Here is a 20,710-nt window from a genome sequence, read left to right on the forward strand (position 1 = left end):
TGATGGATAGATGGATGGATGATGGATGGATAGATGGATGGATGGATGGATGATGGATAGATGGATGGATGATGGATGGATGATGGATGGATGGATGGATGGATGGATAATGGATGGATAGATTGATGATGGATGGATGGATGGATGGATTATGGATAGATGGATGGATGATGGATGGATAGATGGATGATGGATGGATGATGGATGGATGGATGGATGGATGATGGATGGATGGGTGGATGGATAGATGGATGGATGGGTGGATGGATAGATGGATGGATGGTGGATGGATGGGTGGATGGATAGATGGATGATGGATGAATGGATGGATGGATGATGGATAGATGGATGATGGATAGATGGATGGACACACAGATGGACAGACAGACAAATGAACAAACCCCATCCAAATCTTATGGGCCTGAGTGTTGTGGCCCTGGTGACAGTTGAAGTCCAGCCACAAAACTGTAGTTTGAAAGGACCTTGAATGTCACCTTGCCCATGCCCTCCGCCATCCAATGTGGGAGTCCTGTGCCATGCGGCCTCTATTTAAATACTTCCACCCAAGGGAACTCAGTCTTCTGTACGTCCATGTTCTTGCAGCAAGCCTTCTGCTCTTCCCCACCTCTACACACAAGTCTCCAGGCACCATCGGCCCACATTGAGAATCACAAGACCATCTCCTTCCTTGTAGTGGTTGCCCTACCTCTAGTAATATGGCGTGAGTTTACACAGGCTTTCTGGGTGGCCCTGCACTAAGTAACTCATGCTCAGCTGACAGGCAACCAAACACGCACCACCTGTTTCCCCCCTGCCGATTATGTGGGTTTGGGTTTTTTTGTTTTTGTTTTTGTTTTGTTTTGCTTTGCTTTAGCTCAGACACAGGTCTCAACTTCCTGCCATGTTACATTCTGTTCAGGGGGGGGGCACAAAGGGACAGCCCAGAAGAGTGATGAATTGCTGAGCTCCAGGTCAGACGGAGGTGGATTTCAATCCAGCTCAATACGTGGCCTTGGGCAAGTCATTTCACCTCTCTGAGCCTTCTCATCTGGAAACTGGCAACCACTGGATTCAGTGCGGAATAGTATTGTATTTGCAAAGCACTGAGCCTGGAACCTAGAGTGGGGGCTCAGCAAACATAATCTGCTTTTGGCTGAGGTGAGCTTACATGAGGTGCTGCAGCGGTACCAAGACCAGGGTGCCAGGGGGTGGACAGCAAGCTTGTTCTAGCTGCCCTTCTACCTGGTGCGAGCTGAGCCAAAAAAAAAAGGCTCTGTTTGCCCAGAAAGGCTGAGAGCAGCCCCGAGCGGAAGGCAGATGCTGTGAGAGCTGCGGCTGGCACCCACAGGAAACGGCCCCAAGAGAAAAGAGCTGCTTCCTCAGCCCCTAAAAGCTGGGGTTCCAGCTCCTCGCACCCTCCACCCCTCAAGTTCACCTTTAAGGAGGGAAGGAGGAAGCGAGGTAGATGACAGCTCCATCCGGGACGGAACAGAGCACCCTGCGAGGTGGTGAGCTCCCCGTCCCTGGGGGTGTGCAAGCAGAGCACAGATAAGACGCAGCTGGGCTTAGAAGGGCACATGGGTATCTACCAGGTGTGGCAAGAGAAGACTCTGGAAGTCCCAAACGAAGCTCAGAACCAGACAATCCCAACCTCCCGTTGCTCGAAAGAGCCTCTGCCCACTCATTTTATAAGCTCCCCTCTGCTTGTTTTGGAAGCTCAGAGAGGTTAGGTGGCTTGCCCAAGGACATACAGCAAGTTGGGGACAGAGTGGAGACTGGAGTCCAAGTCTCCCAGTGCTCTCCTGATTCCTTCGCGCACACCCCACTCCCCAAAGCACCTCAGCACCCCTGCTAGCCAGTACCCCAGGGGGTGCAGATATTTTGACCATGCACCTGTGTCAGTAAAACCCTTTGAACACACTCCTCTGTATTTCTTCATTTCAATTTTTTTTTAAACGTTTATTTATTTTTGAGACAGAGAGAGAGAGACAGAGCATGAACGGGGGAGGGGCAGAGAGAGGGGGAGACACAGAATCGGAAGCAGACTCCAGGCTCCGAGCCATCAGCCCAGAGCCCGACGCGGGGCTCGAACTCCCGGACCGCGAGATCGTGACCTGGCTGAAGTCGGACACTTAACCGACTGCGCCACCCAGGCGCCCCTGTTTATTCATTTCAAAACCGAACGCACGTGCCACTGTTCTGGTTACCACGAACATCGTAAAACACACACACACACACACACACACACACACACACATCCAGAAGTTAATAAAGGATATAGTGGAAAAGTTTGGAAATTCTAATACTGTCCTCCTGAGGTCCCAGCGGTCACCTCGGGTATCACCGCACTTTGGAGGCCAATGCTAACCCACAGCCGTCCCCAACCCCTCAATTCTGGTCCTAAACATCTCTCACGGCCCCGCCATCTTGCCTCCCATCCTGCCATTAGCATCACAGTCACCCCCTCCCTCCCCACCTCCACCCCATCCAGTGACCCCGAAAAGAAGGGGGAGAAGGGCAGGGACCTTTGTGTACCCTGACCGCATGCCATCCGTGCCACCCACACCTTCCCGACGATCCTCCCAAACCCAGCAAAGGGACTATTCTGAATACTCCCACCCCCACTTCACAGATGAGGAAAGCGAGGCTCAGAGAGGTCCAGTGACTTGTCTGTGGCCTCCAGCTGGTAATCTGTAGGGCCAGGATTCAAACCCAGGCCAACGGGCCGGAGATTGGATTCCTTCTTCCACTGTCCTTCCAGCACCTCCCAACCTCCCGCCTCTGCCTGAAGCCTGGCCCTCTTCGCCACTCCCATGCCTGCGCGGGGGGGGGGGGGGGGGGGGGGGCAGAGTCAGGGGGGCCCCACCCCCCTCTCTCCCCGCAGTTCCTGCGAGGTCAGCAGGTGCCGGAAGTGGTCTTCCTTGCGTAAGAATCACCTTCTTACAGGCTCAGGCTTCCCTCCATTCCACCTTCTCAGCAGCCCTATAAGGCGAGGGAGGTAATTCTCTCCCCCAAGTGAGAGCCCTGAGGCCCAGAGAAGGCAGGAACCAGCTCAGAGCCCGGCAAACTCAGAATCTGACTCAGACGCTCTGCCGGCCCCTAGCCTTCGGCAGAAGACAACAGCCCCAGTCCAGGAGAAAGACAGGAGCCTCCGCTCCCTAGGAGATGGGAGGGAGAGGAACTGACACTTATTGAGTACCTACTGTGTGCCCAGACCTGCACACACAGGCCTCCATCACAGTCTCCCAAAACCCTGCGACAGAAGCCACATTTTCCCCATTTTACAGATGAGAAAATGGAGGCTCCGAGAAGAGAACTCACATGGCCGCCGGGGATCTGAACCCTGTTACCTGGGCTCCCAGGGTCCAGGGCTCCACCCAGGGCCGAGTGGGCCCAGCCCCTGGTCTTAGCAACCTTCTGCCCACCCTTCCCCCGGCAGCTCTGGACACCTCCGACTCCAGAGCCGGCGGGTGGGGCACCAGAGGCTTCCCCTACTGCCTCACTGCTGTGTAACCCTGCCCAGTTCCGGACTCCTCCCTGCCTTCAGTTTACCCCCTCTGGTCATTGAGGAGGGTCACCCCCATTTGCACCACTGGGACGATCGAACTCCTTGCAAACTATGGCATGGGACACCGAGGCCACCCAGGGTGGCCCCCTGAAGCTGTGCTCTGTTCATCCGCAGGCCCTCACTGTTCCACCCAAGCCCCTACCCAGGAGCCTTGGCGGTTCCCGGAAAGTAACTGGTGTTCCTACAGTGTATGCTGGGAGAGGCCCGGAGACCTCGGGAGCCCTGGCCGTCACCTCCCCCCTCGCCCCCGCCACACCCCTGCTGCTACCCACCTGGACAGAGAGCTGCCTTCTCCCGGAGCTTTGAGGGTCTGTCTGAGCCCTGGCCCACGACCCCCAGGGACAGGACAGGGCTCCTCTCCTCCCACAAGCCCACTCGCTCACCTGCTCCCCCAGGGCGGCGCCTTTCTCACTGCCTTTTCTCTTCGGCGGTGAGATCACGCAGGGAAGAGCTAGGGTGCCTAGGTCAGGTGGTCCTGGGTCCAACCCGAGCTCTGTGCCCGCGAGCAAGCCACTGACCTCTCTGAGCCTGCCTCCTGGGGATATCAACCAGACCTGCCCCACAGGGTTGCGGTCAAGTCAAATGACATCCCAGCACGGGGCCAGGCGTCCCAGCAAGTGCTCCATAAACCAACACGGTTGGGCCGTGTTCGTTAACCTGTGTAGGCGCTCATTCCCTCCCTCTGTTTGTTCATCCAGGAAATGCTCTCTGAGCACACAATGGCCCCAGGCCCTGTCTAGGTAAGCCACTCACCCTGGCCTGGCCCGCCGGTGTCACAGTCCCCGGGGGAAACCATGGGTGACCAGTGTGTTCAGAGTCACGACAAAGGGCCTGCAGAGGGCTGAGGGTCCCTGATGAGGGAGTGATCGCCACTGTCTGGAAGCCTCACGGAGGGTTTCACAAATGGGAAAAGTTGGAGTAGGGTTTTGAGGGTTAAGTAGGAGTTTCCCAACAGAGAAGAGAACAAAGCATTCCAGGAAGAGGGAGCATCACAATGCAGAGGCCCAGAGGCTGGCAGTGCAGATCCAGGGAAATTTGTGGGCGGGAATGCCTCTCCCTGAAGGAGGAGATGTTACCAGTGGGCAAGTGAGACCCAGAGAGACGCCATGACCAGCCCAAGTCCACACAGCAAGCCTGTCGCACAGCCGGGATGAGCCTCATTCCAGACACCGAGCCTGGGCTCAGGCTGCAAGACCACATTAGTCCTGACCATGCTCAGCGCCCCCCCTGCCCAGCCGCCACCCCTGCTCTCCATTCCCCCCTCTCACCCCTTCCCTCTGCTCCTCCCTGGGCTCGGTCCCCGTGCCCAGCCCTTTCTCAATAAACACAACCTCCCTAAGCTGAGCAGGCCAGGAAGCTGGGAGATTTTCTGTTTTCCTAGTGATTCTGAGAAGCAACCGACAGCTAGAGCTGAAATAGAGGCAGCAAAACCGGGGGGGTGGGCGCGAGAGGAACGGGGTCGCTACGGAATATGGCCGTGGCCATAGTGGCGGTGACCCTGGCGACCTTGCTGGGGGGTGAGGACCGGCTGTCACGTGGCTGGGTTTGGCGTGGCGGAGACAGTTACGATGACGTGTGTGACCACGGCTGTGGCAAGCGCGGGGGGGTGACAGAGGCAACTCCAGCGGACCTGCTGGGAAGTAGTCACAGACACCGTTGCTGATGTTGATGACGTGGTGACATCTCGATTCGGTTGTGCTGATGGCAGTCACGGGGATGGCTGATGGCAGTCGCCACGGTGACATGTGACATTCCCCGACTCTGGGGCTCAGACACCACTTCCCTGACCAGGAAGGTGGGCCTGACCTCCCGGGGCTCAGGACACGCCCCCTCAGAAGCAGGCAGACAGGGTCCCAGCCTCTGGGATTCCGGGGGGTCGGGGGGCGTCACTTACAGACACCCGCCCCTCGGTGAGCACCTACTACGTGCCAGCTGGAGCGGGACACTTTCCTCGCCTTTCACTTAATCGACGCTTCACAAATCCGCGAGGTCAGACTGTCCCCGCCGCCCCCCCCTGCCCCCCTGCCCCACCTACGTCCGAGGAGAGCAGGGGCCTGGGTGTGGCTTGGCTGAGTTTGCACAAGGAGTCAGGCCCGGGCTGGTCCTCGACCCTCCCTCAACACGTAGCGCAGCTTGCAAAATGGGAAATGCGTCCCAAGTGCACACCCCTTCCCGCCCCTTCTCCCTTTTCAGGGCTGCTCCAGCCAGACCCTGTGTCCTCCGGCTCTGGTGGCCTAGGGACCCAAGGGCTCCTGCAGGCTTGGACCATCATTATCACTTTCATCATCGTCGTGCCATCACTGAAACTCACCTGCCCACTCTGTTTCCCCTGCCAGCCCCCCCCCCCACTCCCCACGTATCTGGGAGGAGGAAGGGACAAGACAGCCAGATGTATCAGCGTCAAGAGGAAGCTCTCCTCCCCCACCCCCTCCTCTGCCACCCCATACTTCCTGCCGAGGCTTATCGGGGCCACTGGGCGGGGGCCGTTCCCCCATAGCACTACCGTCCCAGTCACCTCCCCAGCCTGCCCAGAGATCATCTGCCGGGGCCCCCGGAGCCAGGGCTCGGCTGCCTCCTCTGCCCCAGAGCCAGCTTCCCCGCCCCGAGGCTGCCACTCTGCTGTCCTCCCTGCCACCCCTGCCCCCTCCACTGTTCGCTGACCAACAGAAGTGCCTGTGTGTGGACACCAAACCACCAGTCCCCATGGCCACGGCCACCCTATTTGTAATAGCCCCAAACTAGAAACGACGCTCCCGCAGGAGGACAGGCAAATGCCTGGCGATGTATCCGTTCAGTGAAATATTACACGGCGGGGCTGCTGGCCACACACAGCAACACAGAGGAAGATCACAAACCCAGTGTTGAGGCAAAGAAACCAGACACAAAAAGGCACCTGCTGTGAAATCTCATCCCTAGTTAGTTCTAGAACATATGTGGGAAGAAGCCAGTGGGGCAAGGGTGGTGGCGAGGAGATGTCACCAGGGGCCTCTAGGTGCTGGCCTTGTCCTATTTTGTAATGTGGGTGGAGGTGACACGGGTGTGTTCACCTCGCACAAGTTCAAGATGTGCACTTGTGATAGTTATGTAAGTTATGCACCAATAAAAGGTTGGCAAAAGTCAAATCAAAGAGCGATTAGCTGGTACCTACTGTGTGTCATGCCCTGGGGATTACAAAGATAAATCAGGCTTCCGGGCCCCCAGCCCAGAAGACAGGAGCCACGGGGCCCAGGAGCTGGGGTGAGGAGCCGCCCTGGGATGGGGATGACTATTGGGGGTTCGGGGTCCAGGACTGGGGGCTCCAGGAAGGCTTCTGAGAAGCAGTACGTCTTAAAGACATTTTCTCCCAAAGGGCAGTGGGAAGGGTGTTCCAGGCAGAGGGAAGGACAAGACCAAAAGTGGGTGAGCCCCATTCAGGAAACCGTAAGAAGTTCTCTTGGGGATTGTAACTTGGGGGTCATCCGTGCCAGGCCCCCAGTAAGCCCCCAGGAAACGGTAGCTGCCGTGTGGCTGGGCTGGTGGGGGGGGAGGGGTGTCGGAGACATGAGGGAACAGGTGATTTTCCAGGGGCCGTGACTTTGGGACTGGCAGAAGCCGGAGAAAGACCACTCCAGGCAGAAAGGACAGCTTGTCCAAAGGCGGGGAGCTCACAGAACATGATTCGGACGGTGCGTGCCTCGGTTTATCACACTGTAGCATAAGGATCGTCAAGATGGGAGCGCTCCATGGGGAGCATCTTGCTCCGGCCCGGGCTGTCTGGGAGGGCCAGCGTTCTATCCTCAGGGACCCCCTGCCCTCCGCATGTAACAGCCCAGCAAGACCTTCCCTTTGCCCTCTGCCCTCTGGCCTCGGCCCTCGGCCCTTCCAGACCTGCCCCTTATCCTCACTTCAGCCTTGTGAGGCAAGTTCTGTTTTTCTCATTTTCTCCCCATTTTGCAGGGAAAAGCGAGACTGTGTCTTTACATGTGGGCTCTGAGTTTCTACGAACGAGCCCCCCCTCCCCAGATCTGACAGTTGACCCCTCCCCTGTCGCTACCAAGAAGCGTGCCCCCCCCCCCCCCCCCCCCCCGGGGGGGCGGGGGGGGCCCCCCGGGGGTCGTCCTTCATCTGCCACAGGCTGCAAAGTCGACTGGCGCCTCCAAGCCTGTTTCCTCTCCTGCCCAACGGGGGCTCCAGAGTTAGCTGCCATTTGTGGGGCGCTCATCAGGGGCTAAACATGTCTCCACCTGGTTTCCTGTGAGTCCCAGAATGACCCCACACTTCTGGGCCACCGGCCCCCATATGACAGGGGAGGAAACTGAGGCTGGGGGAGGGGAGGGATGGTCTGGGCCATAGCAGGGCCGAGGACTGGCAGGGCAGGGAGCCAGAACCTTCGCCTATGCAGTCTCTCGCTCAGCCTTCGGCCTCAGTGGGCGTTCTGTGGGCCCCTTCCTCACAGGAGACCAGCACAGGCCTTGCAGTGAGCACGGAGCGAGGCTCTGGTCCCAGGACCTCAAAATAGAAGCCTCACCTCCTGGGTGACTGAGAAGACGTCACCCCACCCAGACCCGGCCTTCCAGTCATGGGGCCCAGTCCGAGTGGGGTGGACGCCCTCCTCCCAGCTGGTGCCTCCCTTAGCTGCGGCCCTCTGACAGCAGTGGGTCCTTCCAATCCAGGTGATTCCTGAAGACTGGGACCACCACCCACACCCCATGCCCAGAAGCCCCTTCCTGCCCTTCCCTGGGGCCTGAGAACCAAGAAGTGGGGAAGAGGACAAAGCCCAGCCTGGGGTCTGGCCTGTCTTCGCCCCCCTCACGGGGTAAAAAAGTTCCATCGCCCAGCCCTCCAGGTCTGGTGACACAGGAAACGCTTAACTTTGCCCCCCACGGGGTGCCCTGCGTGCAGCACCCCCATGGGTCCAGTGGGTCTGACGGCCCCCTCGAGCAGCTGTGTGGGCCTCCAGCATTTTATAAGTTAGAAGGTGGGGTGCACATCCCCGAGATGAGGAACATAGCTCAGTTCCAACGGGGCCCCTGGGCCACCCCCGTCCCACCCCCACCGGCCTCTTCACACCTCCAGGAAGGGCACAGAGCTGCAGGGCACAGACCAAGGCCTTTCTGCCCCACATGGGGGCACCAGGCGTGAAGGAAGAGGTTCTAACAGACTTTCATCAGGGACTTTCCCCACCTGGCAGTTGGGGCCTATTTTTAGGCCCCAGACAGACGAGCTTTCAAAGATGCGGTCTGCTCCCCCAGCCCACTCTGGGCACCAGCCGGCAGCCCCTCCCTCAAATGGGGCCGCATCAGCTCAGTGCCCCAAAGCAGTCGCCCTTGAGGCCGGGGCTACTGACCCCATTTAGGAGATGAGGAAACTGAGGCCCCGGACAGCAAAGCGCCTGCCTGCGCCAGGTCACCTCGCAAGTTAGGAGACGGCTCTGTGATTTTCAATCCCAGAACGGAGCGGAAAGGAGAGCCCCTGGGGGGGTCTGAGAAAGACAAATCAGGAGGGCTTCCTGGAGGGGGAAGCTTCCCGTGAGCTGGACCATAAAGAAGAAATGGGTAAGAGGAGAAGACTGGGTGAGGAGACTGGCTCCCTCCCTGTGACCTGGAACAAACCAGGAACCTTCCTGGACCTCTGCTTTTCTCATCTATAAAAGGAGAGGACTGGACCAAGCAGAGATCCCTCCTTTTGGCTCTGAAGCCTGCAAGAAAAGAGGAACTCGGCCCAGCCTCCCCCCACCACACCTCACAGCCATCCCTCCCTAAACCCCAGCTTCACGAGCTTCCCCGTGTTCCAGACATCACATGGTCTCTCCCACCCCCAAGGCTTTGCTCAAGCTGCTCTCCCGACCTGGCCTGCACTCTTCTTCCCAGCACCCCCAAGCTCGGGCCTGCTCATCCCTAGCACGCCAGCCTCCTCCAAGAGGCCGCTCCTGAATCTCCCCTCCCCCGTCTGTTCCGGGACTGGGATAAGGCCCCTCATCTGTGCCCCCAGAACAGTCAGCCCCGTCATCCAGCAAAGCCATTGTCACAGTTGTCCTTGGGCCTGGAGCCCCTAGAGGTCCAGACCCTGGTCTGGAGCTCGGCACATAAAAAGAAGGCATGTTGGAGAACGTATCTTCATTAAGGACAGACTCCTTCAAATGGTAGAGGTGGCTTTACTTTGTTTGTTTTGCCAATTTAAAAAGCAATATACTTGAGCAACCACATAAATACAGTAGCATTGGATGATAACCCAAAGTACAAAATAAATATCCGTGAGTTTCCACTGCTATAAATAAGTAAACCGTTTCGTGTAATTAACACATGAGGAAAACAGACGAATCCCCCATGAGAAATTCCAAACGCCCTCAAGAAATAACTTGCCATTCTTTAAGTGACTTTCTTCCCCAAAGGAGAGTATGGAAGGCGGGGCAGGGGGGAGGAGTGGGGGCAGTGGGGAGAAACCTGACGATCACGACTGCCGCCAGGTGACCAAGGTCACCGTCAACAGTGCTAAGACACGTCAGGAGTCCATACCTTTGATATCATGTGCTGACGATGGCCCCTTACCCCTATGGTCTTCCTCCCAAAAACACCTGACCCAAGCCTCACCAAGAGAAAACCTTCAGACAAGTCCCATTGGATGCATATTTGACAAAACGTATGCCCAGCACGCCTCAAAACTGTCAAGGTCACCAAAAACAGGGAACATCTGAGAAACCGTCCCAGCCAAGAGGAACCTAAGGGACATAAGGACTAAATGTGACACGGTATCCTTGGGGCGCCTGGGTGGCGCAGTCGGTTAAGCGTCCGGCTTCAGCCAGGTCACGATCTCGCGGTCTGGGAGTTCGAGCCCCGCGTCGGGCTCTGGGCTGATGGCTCAGAGCCTGGAGCCTGCTTCCGATTCTGTGTCTCCCTCTCTCTCTGCCCCTCCCCCGTTCATGCTCTGTCTCTCTCTGTCCCAAAAATAAATTAAAAAAATGTTGAAAAAAAAAGAAAAAAAATTAAAAAAAAAAAAAATAAATGTGACACGGTGTCCTGGATGGGATCCTGAGACAGGGAAAAAAAAAAAAAAAAAAAAGATGTTAGGGAAAAGCTGAGAAAATCTGAATAGAGTGTGGACGTTAGTGCGTCGAAGGCGACCCATCAACCGTGACAGATGAGCCATCACATAAGGTGCTAACACTAGGAGAAAACAGGTGCAGGGCGTACGGAACTCTGTACTATGTCTGTGACATTTCTGTGAATCCAAAACTGTTCTAAAATTAAGTTTACTTTAAAAAGTCATACGTGTGCATTGTACCGAACACGGAGAATACGGGAGTGTAGAAACAATTAGAGCTTTCACAACCCTGGCAGCCCAGAGACAGCCAGCCCCGGCCTCCCTCCCTCCCCGGCCTGGTGCTACAAGGTTTTGAAACCACAGCGGGTGTAAGCTTTTTCGTCCGGGCAATGCGTTCCTAATGGGATTCCAGGTGCCTAGGAGGGGAGAAGTCAGGGAGGGAGAGATTTCTGAGCAAAAGGGCCTTCCGGGGATCCTTTCCTCTTACCATTGATTTAAGACAGGCTTTGGGTTGCAGACAAGCCAGGGCTAAAGACCTAATTTAAGCCTCCTCAGAGACGCCGAGTCTATGAATAGCTCTTAATGTTGTCACCCATGACTGGCTCCAGATGATGACAATCTGGGCAATCAACACATCTGGGCAATAGCTTCCCTTTTTCCATCCAGATGTTAGAGGCCAGGACAGTATACCTGTCCCCCCAACTGCTCAGTCACAAGAAAGCCCCCAGCCCCCCTGCCCTTTCTGGGAAGGAGCAGAGGACGGTCCCCCCATTGGAACCAACCAAGGACCCCAGACAGCACTGCCTGCCCGGTACAGCTTCCTGGCTTCGCCTCTGTTCTCATGCCTTATGTTCTAGAACATCCCATGGCTCCCCATGGTCCACATTACAGACCCTGGGAGTGACTTAGCACCCGGGAGACATTTGGCAACGCCTGGAGGGATTTTGGGTTGTCACAACTGGGCAGGTGGGGGGAGGCTACCGGCACCTTGCGGATAGAGGCCAAGGATGCCGCGAAACGTCCCGCAACGTACGACAAAGAATTCTCCAGCCCCAAGTATCAACAGCACCCTACCCCGAACTCCCAGAGTCCTCAGCTTGTCACTCGGAGCCCCTACCACCACCTGCACCCCAAGCCAAAGCCTCCAGCCTGGGCTGTGTAAGTGTCCCCTACACAAGCCACCACCCCTCAGCCTGTGCACTTTGCACACCTGTGCCTCACCACCCCCCATACGCTACGCCTCCCCTAATGGCACCGCCTCCAAGGAGGCTTCCCTGGTCACTGGCCCACACTTTCTCCAGCTCTGCGGGCAGGCACTGATGTCGCTTCACCACGTCCTGGTGAGGACCTCACGAAGCGTGGTCAAGAGGAACTCTCGAGAGTCGCGAAGCCTGGGGCCTTCAGGACAGAGGCCAGGCCCAAGCAGCCTGCATGTGGACGCGGTCCCGCCCGCACAGGGATTTCTTTTTCACCTCGAGCCAGTCGCCAACACGGGAACGCCACAACATGGGGCCTAAAAGGCCGTGTTTCCTGCTTCTCTGAATGTCAGAAGAGCGGCTGCTGGGGCCCGCATTCCTGTGTGGCAACAATCAGAGGAAGGAGGGACTGGCCACCGGGGTAGACCCAGAACAGGGCCCCGAGGTCACCGCGGGTCCGTCCGCCCCACTGCGCTCACTTACGCGACCTGCCCGGCCCGTCAAGAGGCTGGAGTCTGAAACCTCTGCGCCAGTCCACGTCCCCACCCCTCATTTTCTAAAGGGGACACGGAGGCCCAAGAGAGAAACTTGTCCGAGGTCACACAACCAGTCAGGGGCAGAGCTGGGGTACGGATCCAGCGGCCTTGTCCCCCACAGGGACGCCGCGGGGGCCAATCACTGTCCTTCGGAGAACGCTGCCCAGTCCGAGCTTGGAGAGGCCCTAAGGATCTCACGTGGGGACAACCGAGGCGCCATTCGCTTCTCCCAGGATCACTCTCGCGCCGGTGGGAGCTAGGCAAGGCAACCTCTGAGAAGCGCCCCAAACCAGCATCACTCCAAGTGCCCGGCAGCACACTGTGTCGGAGGCACTGCTCACAAACACTGCTGTGCGCCAGGCACCCCGATCCTCACAGCCAGAGAGGTATTACTGTTTTCAATGAGGAAACCGGGGCCCAGAGAGGTTAAGTAAGCGGTCCCCAGCAGCACAGCTCGGAAGCGGGGAGGCGAGAATTTGCACCCAGGAGTGGACCCCGAAGCTAGCTGTGCACCGATCCGCTGAGGAGCCCCGCCCCTCTGAAGGCCGGGCTCTCGCCACAGCCCTGCCTGTCCTGCCCAAGACAGGAAGCAGATGCAGCCAGACTTCAGCAGTTTCCAGCAGCCCACCACAACAGAATGCCGGATTTAGGCTAATTTTGAGGAAGCCCTTCTAGGCTCATGAGAGAACTGTTAACCACAGGCCCTGAGTCACCGTAAGGAGGAAGACGCCTGGGTCTGGGGGAGCCGGGTGTGGCTCAGAGTCGTGCGGTGGGGTAGACGGGGTCCGGGCAGGAGTGAACAGAGACCCCAAGTTTCACCCACCGAGACAGAGCGGGGAGCCACTGGCCCCAAGGGGCTGTGGCTTGCCCACAGTCGCTCCGAGCAAAAAGACAAAGGCTCCACGCCGGGGGGTGGGGGGGGTGGGGAAAGGGGGGGGGGGTTTGCACACCAGCTTCCAAAGGGGAACTGCTGGGCTGCTCCCTGTCAGGGCCAGGCAAGCCACCCCACCCCGTAGCACCAGATCTCAGATCTTCTTTGATGGTTTGGTGGGTTGTAAACCAAGAGGATTCAGCCCCCTCCCTCCCCGCCCGGAGCACAAAGGAGAGGGTCCCCCCTTCATCCTCCCAGCGGCCCAGGATCCCCCACAGGAAGAGGCAGGCTGTGCCTGGGGCCTGACCCCATCCCCTGGCAACAGCCCCAGCCCACATTTCTCCCGAGATTCCTGGCTCCCGACGCACTTTGCCGGCTGCTGCTCCCTTCGAACCTCGCGGCTCTTCTTTGGTCCCATTTTACAGAGGCAGAAACTGAGCCCCAGAGGCAACGTGAGTTCCACTCGCTCAGCATGAAGACCCTCCTCCCACCACTGCTCCACTCTGCCAGCTGCTGCAGGGCTCCCCCCCCCCTTCCCGGGTTGAAAAAGGGGAAACTGAGGCCCAGAGCAGGGAAGGGATCTGGCCGGGCTCCCGCGGAGAGGTGGTGGGCAGCGGTCCTCCCACCCGAGGGGGTCAGTAGATTGGGGCCCTCTCTCTTGCACACACACACACACACACACACACAGCCTCCCCGCGCCCACCCGCACACTCACCACATGGTAGATGGCCAGGGCGGTGGTGGCGATGCGGACATTGAAGCAGCAGCAGGTCTGGCGGACGGCAGCCGTGCGGGGGGCCATGGTGCTGCCGTCCCCTGCTCCTAGGCACTGAGGGAGAGAGCCCAGCGCCTGGAGCAGGGCAGAAAAGAGGAAGCCGCCAGCTACCCTCTTCACTTCCTTCCTGCCCCTCAGACAGGCAGGGGCCGGGTCGTCACCACTGGGGCGGGGCGGCTGGGAAGGGCTACAGGCTGCCTCCAGCACCACAGCTGGCCCTTTGCCAGCCCCGGGGGGCTGGGGGGGGGAACCTCCCTGGGGAGGGCAGGTCTTTGCAACTCCATACGTACCGTTCGGTAGAGCCGGGGTCGGAGCAGACTCACGCCCCGCTTACTGGACGCTCCCCATCGCTCGTGGAAGGCAGCGTTACCATTTTGTAGATGGAGGAACACAGGGCCAGAGAGGTCAAGGCAACCACCCCAAATCGCACAGCAGTCAGTGCTGGTGGCGCGATTCAAACCCAGGTCGGCCTGGCTGCAAACGTAGCTACCGCATAGCGTGCTCCTGGATTACTTGCTCTCATGCTCACCTCCGTCCTTTGGGGGAGGTCGCATTTCCAGCCCTAGTTTACAGATGAAGAAACGGGGGCCCAGAGAGGGGGAGCGACTTGTCCAAGGTCACACGGCCAGCCCACAGAGGACCTGGGATGAAGGGAAGCCGACTGCTCCGAGAGGTGGCCCCTTGGAGCTGGTGTTCTCTTCACTCTACATCCAGCCTCAGAACGTGTCCTTCCTGAGCTCTGTCTGAACCAGGACAGGAGAATGATTACTGAGCAAAGCCCTCAGTCACACATCTGGCCCTGGTTTGGGCTCTCCCCACAGCTGGCTCCTTTATGCCTCATGGCAGTCTGGGAAGCCCTCACTCGAGCCTCTCTCCGTGGGCCACAGGGACCCCGAGGCTCACATGCCGTCAGGGCTTTTTCTCCCCCTCACTCTTGGGAAGAGTTGGAATTAATAAAGCGTGACTATTAGCAAGCTTCGCCGGCAAGCTAGCATCTCTACTCCCTTCTCAGGTGACAACTGATCCCTATTGCAGTAAAGGAAGGGCATACGAGGCACTTGGGAAATCCCTGCCAGCATTCTGCTTTGTGCTGATGCCGAGCTCACTTGCAATGCATAGCTCCCCCGGAGAACTCCTGGGCACCTGCCATGAAGCCCCACCCTCGCATGAGGTCCTGGAGTTCGGATTGGCCACCACGGCCGCTCATCATTTCCGCCCCGGGAGAGGTTATAAAAGGTCTCTCTGCTCCTACCCCCGGGCAAGAGTTGCTCCATTGGACTCACAAAACTTGGCTGGTAGACTTGATCAAACCTTTCTCTGTTTGCCTGTCAGACCAAGGGGGCTCTGCAGGCTTGGGGTTCCTGGGTGGCCCAGCCAGTCCCTCCCCTACTTTACTTTCAAGCTTGTTTAGCTGGCGTCACCGGCCTTGCTGGATCAGACGTCACGGAAGGGTGGTGCAGGGTACTTGGTTACGTGCGTGGGCTCCGAGGCTCCCGGGTTCAATTCCCGGCACCTGCCGGCCACAGAGACAACACAGAGAGAAAAGTCCTGCTTTGCCCAAGAGCGGCAGGACCAGAGTGGCAGGAGATAAAGAAAGCAAGGGCCAAAAGGGCCCCGAGGCCGCGCTGGGGAGCCTGGATTTCATTGTGCTGGGAAACCACTTGAAAATTTAATGCCCTAGCAAATGATAGCCATTAATATCATCATGATTTGATGAAACTAAAGCAGGTGTAGAGCCCGTTCCCAGAGAGAGTGCCAGAACCCACCGCCAGTGTGTGAGACCATTTCGCACGGTACGCGGATGAACACTTTTCATTTTTACGGTGATAAATTCCTTTTAATGTGCATTATAAAAATACACATAACAAGCCCATGAGTTTTGTGACTTTCCATTTATGAGAGTAATAGAAAACCTTTTTTAAAACAGATGCCTTTAGGGGCGCCTGGGTGGCGCAGTCGGTTCAGCGTCCGACTTCAGCCAGGTCACGATCTCGCGGTCCATGAGTTCGAGCCCCGCGTCGGGCTCTGGGCTGATGGCTCGGGGCCTGGAGCCTGTTTCCGATTCTGTGTCTCCCTCTCTCTCTGCCCCTCCCCCGTTCATGCTCTGTCTCTCTCTGTCCCAAAAATAAATGTTGAAAGAAAAAAAAAATTTTAAATAAATAAATAAAACAGATGCCTTTAAATAAAAAAGCGGTGGGTCGGCTTAAAGAAAACCATCAAGCCCGCCGCTGGCCAGGAGGCAAGCAGATGTGGCAAACAGCCACGGAGCAGGGTGGGCATCCCTGGTTTGGGAATTCCGGGCCGCGGGAAATCTCACGGTAGCTGTGTGATCTCAGACAAGGCGTTTGATCTCTCTCTGAGTTGTTGTTTCCGCGTCCGCGAACCAGAGGGCAGAGGCTCCACCTTGGAGAAGACGAGATGAGATCACGTGCAAACACGTCTGTCTGTTTCCTCCCTTCCGGGACATGCCTGCTCCCCACCCCCGCCCCCACCCGCAGGGCTGCTGAGAAGAGGCAAGGTTGGGACTCGAATTCTGGTCCGTCTGCTCCTGGGTCCGGGGCACCACCTCCCTTCCCGAAGCGATGGAGTTCTGATTGATGTGAGCTCTTTGCTGCCGCCACCACCTGCCGGGCCCTCGGTGGGAGGGGGAGACTCAGTCACTCCCCTACGGGGTGGAAGCCCATTCCTCTTTATCTTCATCCCCTCCCAACCTCCTGAGAGAGGGATGCCTGTTCTGCCAAATATCAGACCTCTCGGCCAAGGCCACTGAGGTAAGCAGACCCAAGATACCCATAGCTCAATCCCTGGATTTAGAGATTTAATCCCACGGTTAAAGGGACTTTGCAGGGGTGACTAAGACCCGAGCTGGGAAGGCTGTCTTGGAATATCCAGGTGAGAGGCCCCAGGTAAACAAAACAGAATCATCAAAGTGTCTTGTGCTCACCATCAAAAATGTAAGCACAAGGGACGCCTGGGTGGCTCAGTCGGTTAAGCGTCAGACTCTTGATTTCCTCTCCGTTCATGACTTCACGGTTCACGAGTTGGAGCCCCACACGGGGCTCTGCTCTAACAGCGCAGAGCCCGCTGGGGATTCTCTCTCCCTCCCTCTCTGCCCCCTCCCCCCGCGCACGCTCTCTCTCTCTCTCTCTCTCTCACTCTCACTCAAAATAAATAAATAAACATTTTTCAGGTAGAGATTGGAGGATGCGCAAGTGCTTACTCCGAAGATGGAGAAAGGAGACGACAGCGAAGGAACACAGGCTGCTTCTAGAAGCTGGAAAGGGACACGGACTTTTCCCTGTCCAAAGGGAATGCACCCTGCCGACCACTGACGCCTTCTTCTGATTTTAGCCCGATGACAGCCATGTCAGACTTCTGTCCTCCAGAATGGTAAGGGAATAACTTTGTGTTGTTTACGCTGTGATTTGTTACAGCAGCGACAGGAAAGACATGCTGCCCCTCGGTAGAGTCCACGCTGGGCCCTGGGCCCCTCCAACACTCCACGGAAGCCACAGTCCCCATCCTCACACGTGCAGCCCTTGGCCTCCTCGCTGTGGACCTTGGGCAAGTCACGGGCTTCCCTGAGCCTCGGTTTCCTTTTGCCACATATCCTATGACGATAACGCCCATCTTGCTGTTTGTGCAGACGACCTAAGGAAATGCCCAGGCGGGCGGCAACCCGGCATGTGCCCCTTACGCCTCTTCGGCCCTTTTCCATGACAAGCGACAAGGTTTGGGCTTCTCCAGGCTTCTTCCTAACCTCACCGTAAACTGGTGGAAACCTTGCAAACTTGGGACCTTCCAAAGCCCAGAGAAGGAGAAGAAGGTGTTGCAGATTTCCATAGCAGCAGCCCGGCGGGGACGCACCTGCCACGACGCCGACCTGCCGAGTGTCACTTCTGACAAGGGATCTTCGGGGACTCCCATCTCCTAGCTGGTCACCTTGCGTCCCCAAAGCATCCGTACCTCCAGCTGCTTGTCCCGCCTGACGTTCTTTTGGTATATATTTCAACAGACTTCTCGGTTTCCTCAAAGGCAGAGTTGCTTGTGAGCTTTCTTTGTTGGGCCGGAACATCACTGGGACTTCCCTCTTCACCCACAGGCCTGGCGGTAAAAATAAAACCCGCCACGACTCCTCCAGGTTTCTTATTCAAACAAAGAGCTGGGGAGTCTTGCCCTCTCAGTTAACCCGCACGGGTTCAGGAGGGCCTGGCTCCTAGTCACGACTCAACAGCCGGAGCTACTTGGATAGGATTGTTGCCAGGACTCTTCCTGTCATTAGCTAAGCCCTTTCCCAGCGTGTAACTCAACTGAGCGTCCCCCAGCCCCAGCCTGGAGAGGAAGGTGGCAAAGAGGTGTCAATCGATCGGCCCCTGGCAGGCCCGGAGGGGGCAGTGGCTGGTGCACGCGGCTGGTCAGCGGCCGAACCAGAATGTGTCCCCCTGCCTGGGGACAGCTGCTTAGGAGGCACGTGAGTGGCGCGGCCCAGGGTAGTTCCGGGGCTCTCTTCCCCAGGGGGCTCCCGCGTGCCCTCTGCAGCTCACCCGGGGCCAAGGGACAAGCTTCCTACCCGACCACCAGCCTATAATTCCCCCCTGGCTGCCCTCACCACCCCACTCCCACCTTTGAGATTTGGAGCTGGGACCTGCAGGGCCAAGGCCGGTGGCCTGGAGAATGTGAGAAAACACGCAGTACTCTTTCCCCTCTCTTTCCACCCAAACCGGCCTGCTGGCCAGGGGCCCGGGGCCTGCACACGCAGCCTCGGGGTACCCCCCCCCACACACACCCCTGCCCTGCAGAAGGGAGCCAGACCTCGACCTCAGAGGGTCATCCTGGCAAGGACCGCACACAAGCCCGTGACCAGGCGGTCGTCCCGTGGACAGGCGGAGCCCCTGAGGTGGTCTGGCCAACACGGAGCGGAGGAGGCTGCTCTCAGCCAAGGAGATCAAAGGTCACTGACTGCACCCAGGGGCATAATCAACACCCTGTACTGCTCTGTCACTGCTGCCGTGGGCTCTGCTGGGCTGCGGGCCCCGAGGTGATGGCACCACAGTCAGAAAAGTCACCGGATGTAAACAGTATGAAGGGCCACGCCAGTGCCCTCCAGCTGAATACGAGCACCTCCCTCCACGCAGCTGTTAACCACACCCTTGGAAAGAACCTCCTGGATCCAGGTCCCTACAAAGTTGGTGCTAACGTGCACACCTGCCATTGAGACCACAGTTAAGAATGATCTCACTGGGGCATTTCCCCCAGGTAGGGGATTTTTAGGTAACCAAATAAAAACAACAACAACCAAACAACAAAAGCGACAGGCCCTGGAAGAGGCTTAAAGAAAAAGAAAGGCAGAGAACTACTATTTCGGGTTCTGGTCAATGTACTATTAAGGGACTTCTGGGAAATCTATGGTTACCCTGATCATAAAGGGACAGGTTCCACAAATGCCTGCCCTTCTACCCTTTGTCCGAACTCCCCTATCGCCGCCAGGAATGCAGGCACAATGCATGGGGGAGCAGCAGCTATTTTGGAAGCATGAAGACAAGAGCCATACCCTAAGAATACTGGCGGAGAGAGACAGAGCCCGGAGTCCTGAGCGCATCACAAAGCCTCTGCACCGGGCCCGGAGCCCTCTTGCTCTGGACACCTTGTGACATGAGAAACAGAAACCCTGCCCAGGTCTTTTTCATTTGATATCCGTGAATATCCATTCAACAAGAGGCTTGTGTTAGGTGCTCCGGAACGCAGCAGGGGACGAGACAGACATGGTCCCTGCTCTCACGGGGTGAACGTTCTGGGGGGGACGGGGGGAACAAACAAGGACCGGCAGAAACAAGGCCATTTCAGCAAGTAAACACTTCGCTCTGCGGCCTGCACCGGCCTGGCTTCCCGTCTTAACTGGAGAACAGACTCGCCGTGGGACCTAGAATGGTCATCTCTCAATCCACCCCGACTCCCTGTCTGTAACACCAAGGAGGCATCCCATGCCACACTGTCTGAGGCCTGGCGCCCCTTGGCCAGGCCCCGGGGCCAGGCAGGTCATCTACTCAGAGCAGCTGTACCCGGCGCCTGGACACCCTCCAGCCTGACTGCGTGGCCTCAGATTCCTTGGCACTGACTAAAGAGCCGGGGGGCCCCGGTCGGCAGGCCCAAGCCTCCTGACTGCAGCCCTTTAAGGAAGGGCCGCCAATAAATCTCAAGCAACTGCTGAAAGCTCGGTCCCCAGCCGGCTGCGGGCTGAAGAGGCCAACTGCGGCCGAGGCTTCTCCCTGCCAGCACTGGGCACGGCCCTGGGCAGGTGGGCAAGCCGGGCGGCGATGAGGCAGCCCCACTGGACTCTGCTGTTGCCCCAGGGGCCACCGCCCCTGCTCTGCTCACCCCCCCCCCAGCGGCCGCTAGCCACCTGCCCGGGTCAGCTACTGAACCTCACCACCCCCAACACAGCCCTGCATGTATATGTATATATACATATATGTGGAGTGATATATACACATATATATGCGTTTCTCTGTGTGTGTGTGTGTGTGTGTGTGTGTGTGTGTGTGTGTGTTCTTCAACAATTAAAAACACTGGACAAATGAGGAGACCACTGAGGACCCCTGCTTGTCCCGAAGGCCACACCACCTCCCACAGAATCTGCCCAGAAACCGAAAAGTCCGGCGCTGTGCTCGTGAGGCTGCCCTAATAAGAAGCACCTGTTCAGACCCTGTGGCTGCACCCACATCGGCCTGAAGGTCAAGGGAATCC

At 57.7% G+C, this 20,710-nt stretch overlaps 1 protein-coding gene and 1 long non-coding RNA gene across 2 annotated transcripts in view; one reads left to right on the forward strand and one right to left on the reverse strand.

Moving 5' to 3' along the window:
* Positions 1 to 13,993, reverse strand: part of LAPTM5 (lysosomal protein transmembrane 5) — a 27,998-nt gene extending 14,005 nt beyond the window's left edge. The window contains exons 1-2 of the mRNA XM_040455729.1: positions 13,907 to 13,993; positions 11,844 to 11,925 (exon numbers count right to left, since the gene is read on the reverse strand). Coding sequence (XP_040311663.1) covers positions 11,844 to 11,925; positions 13,907 to 13,993 — 169 coding nt within the window. The remainder of the gene's footprint in view (positions 1 to 11,843; positions 11,926 to 13,906) is intronic.
* Positions 13,994 to 16,524: 2,531 nt separating this feature from the next.
* On the forward strand, positions 16,525 to 20,452 carry LOC121024925 (uncharacterized). The gene is made up of 2 exons (XR_005787878.1): positions 16,525 to 16,737; positions 17,157 to 20,452. It is a non-coding gene; the product is annotated as an uncharacterized LOC121024925 (long non-coding RNA).
* The last annotated feature ends 258 nt before the right edge of the window (positions 20,453 to 20,710 follow it).

Source organism: Herpailurus yagouaroundi, unplaced genomic scaffold (assembly GCF_014898765.1).
Source record: "Herpailurus yagouaroundi ecotype Mexico unplaced genomic scaffold, PumYag 77, whole genome shotgun sequence".
Classification (NCBI taxonomy): Eukaryota; Metazoa; Chordata; class Mammalia; order Carnivora; family Felidae; genus Herpailurus; species Herpailurus yagouaroundi.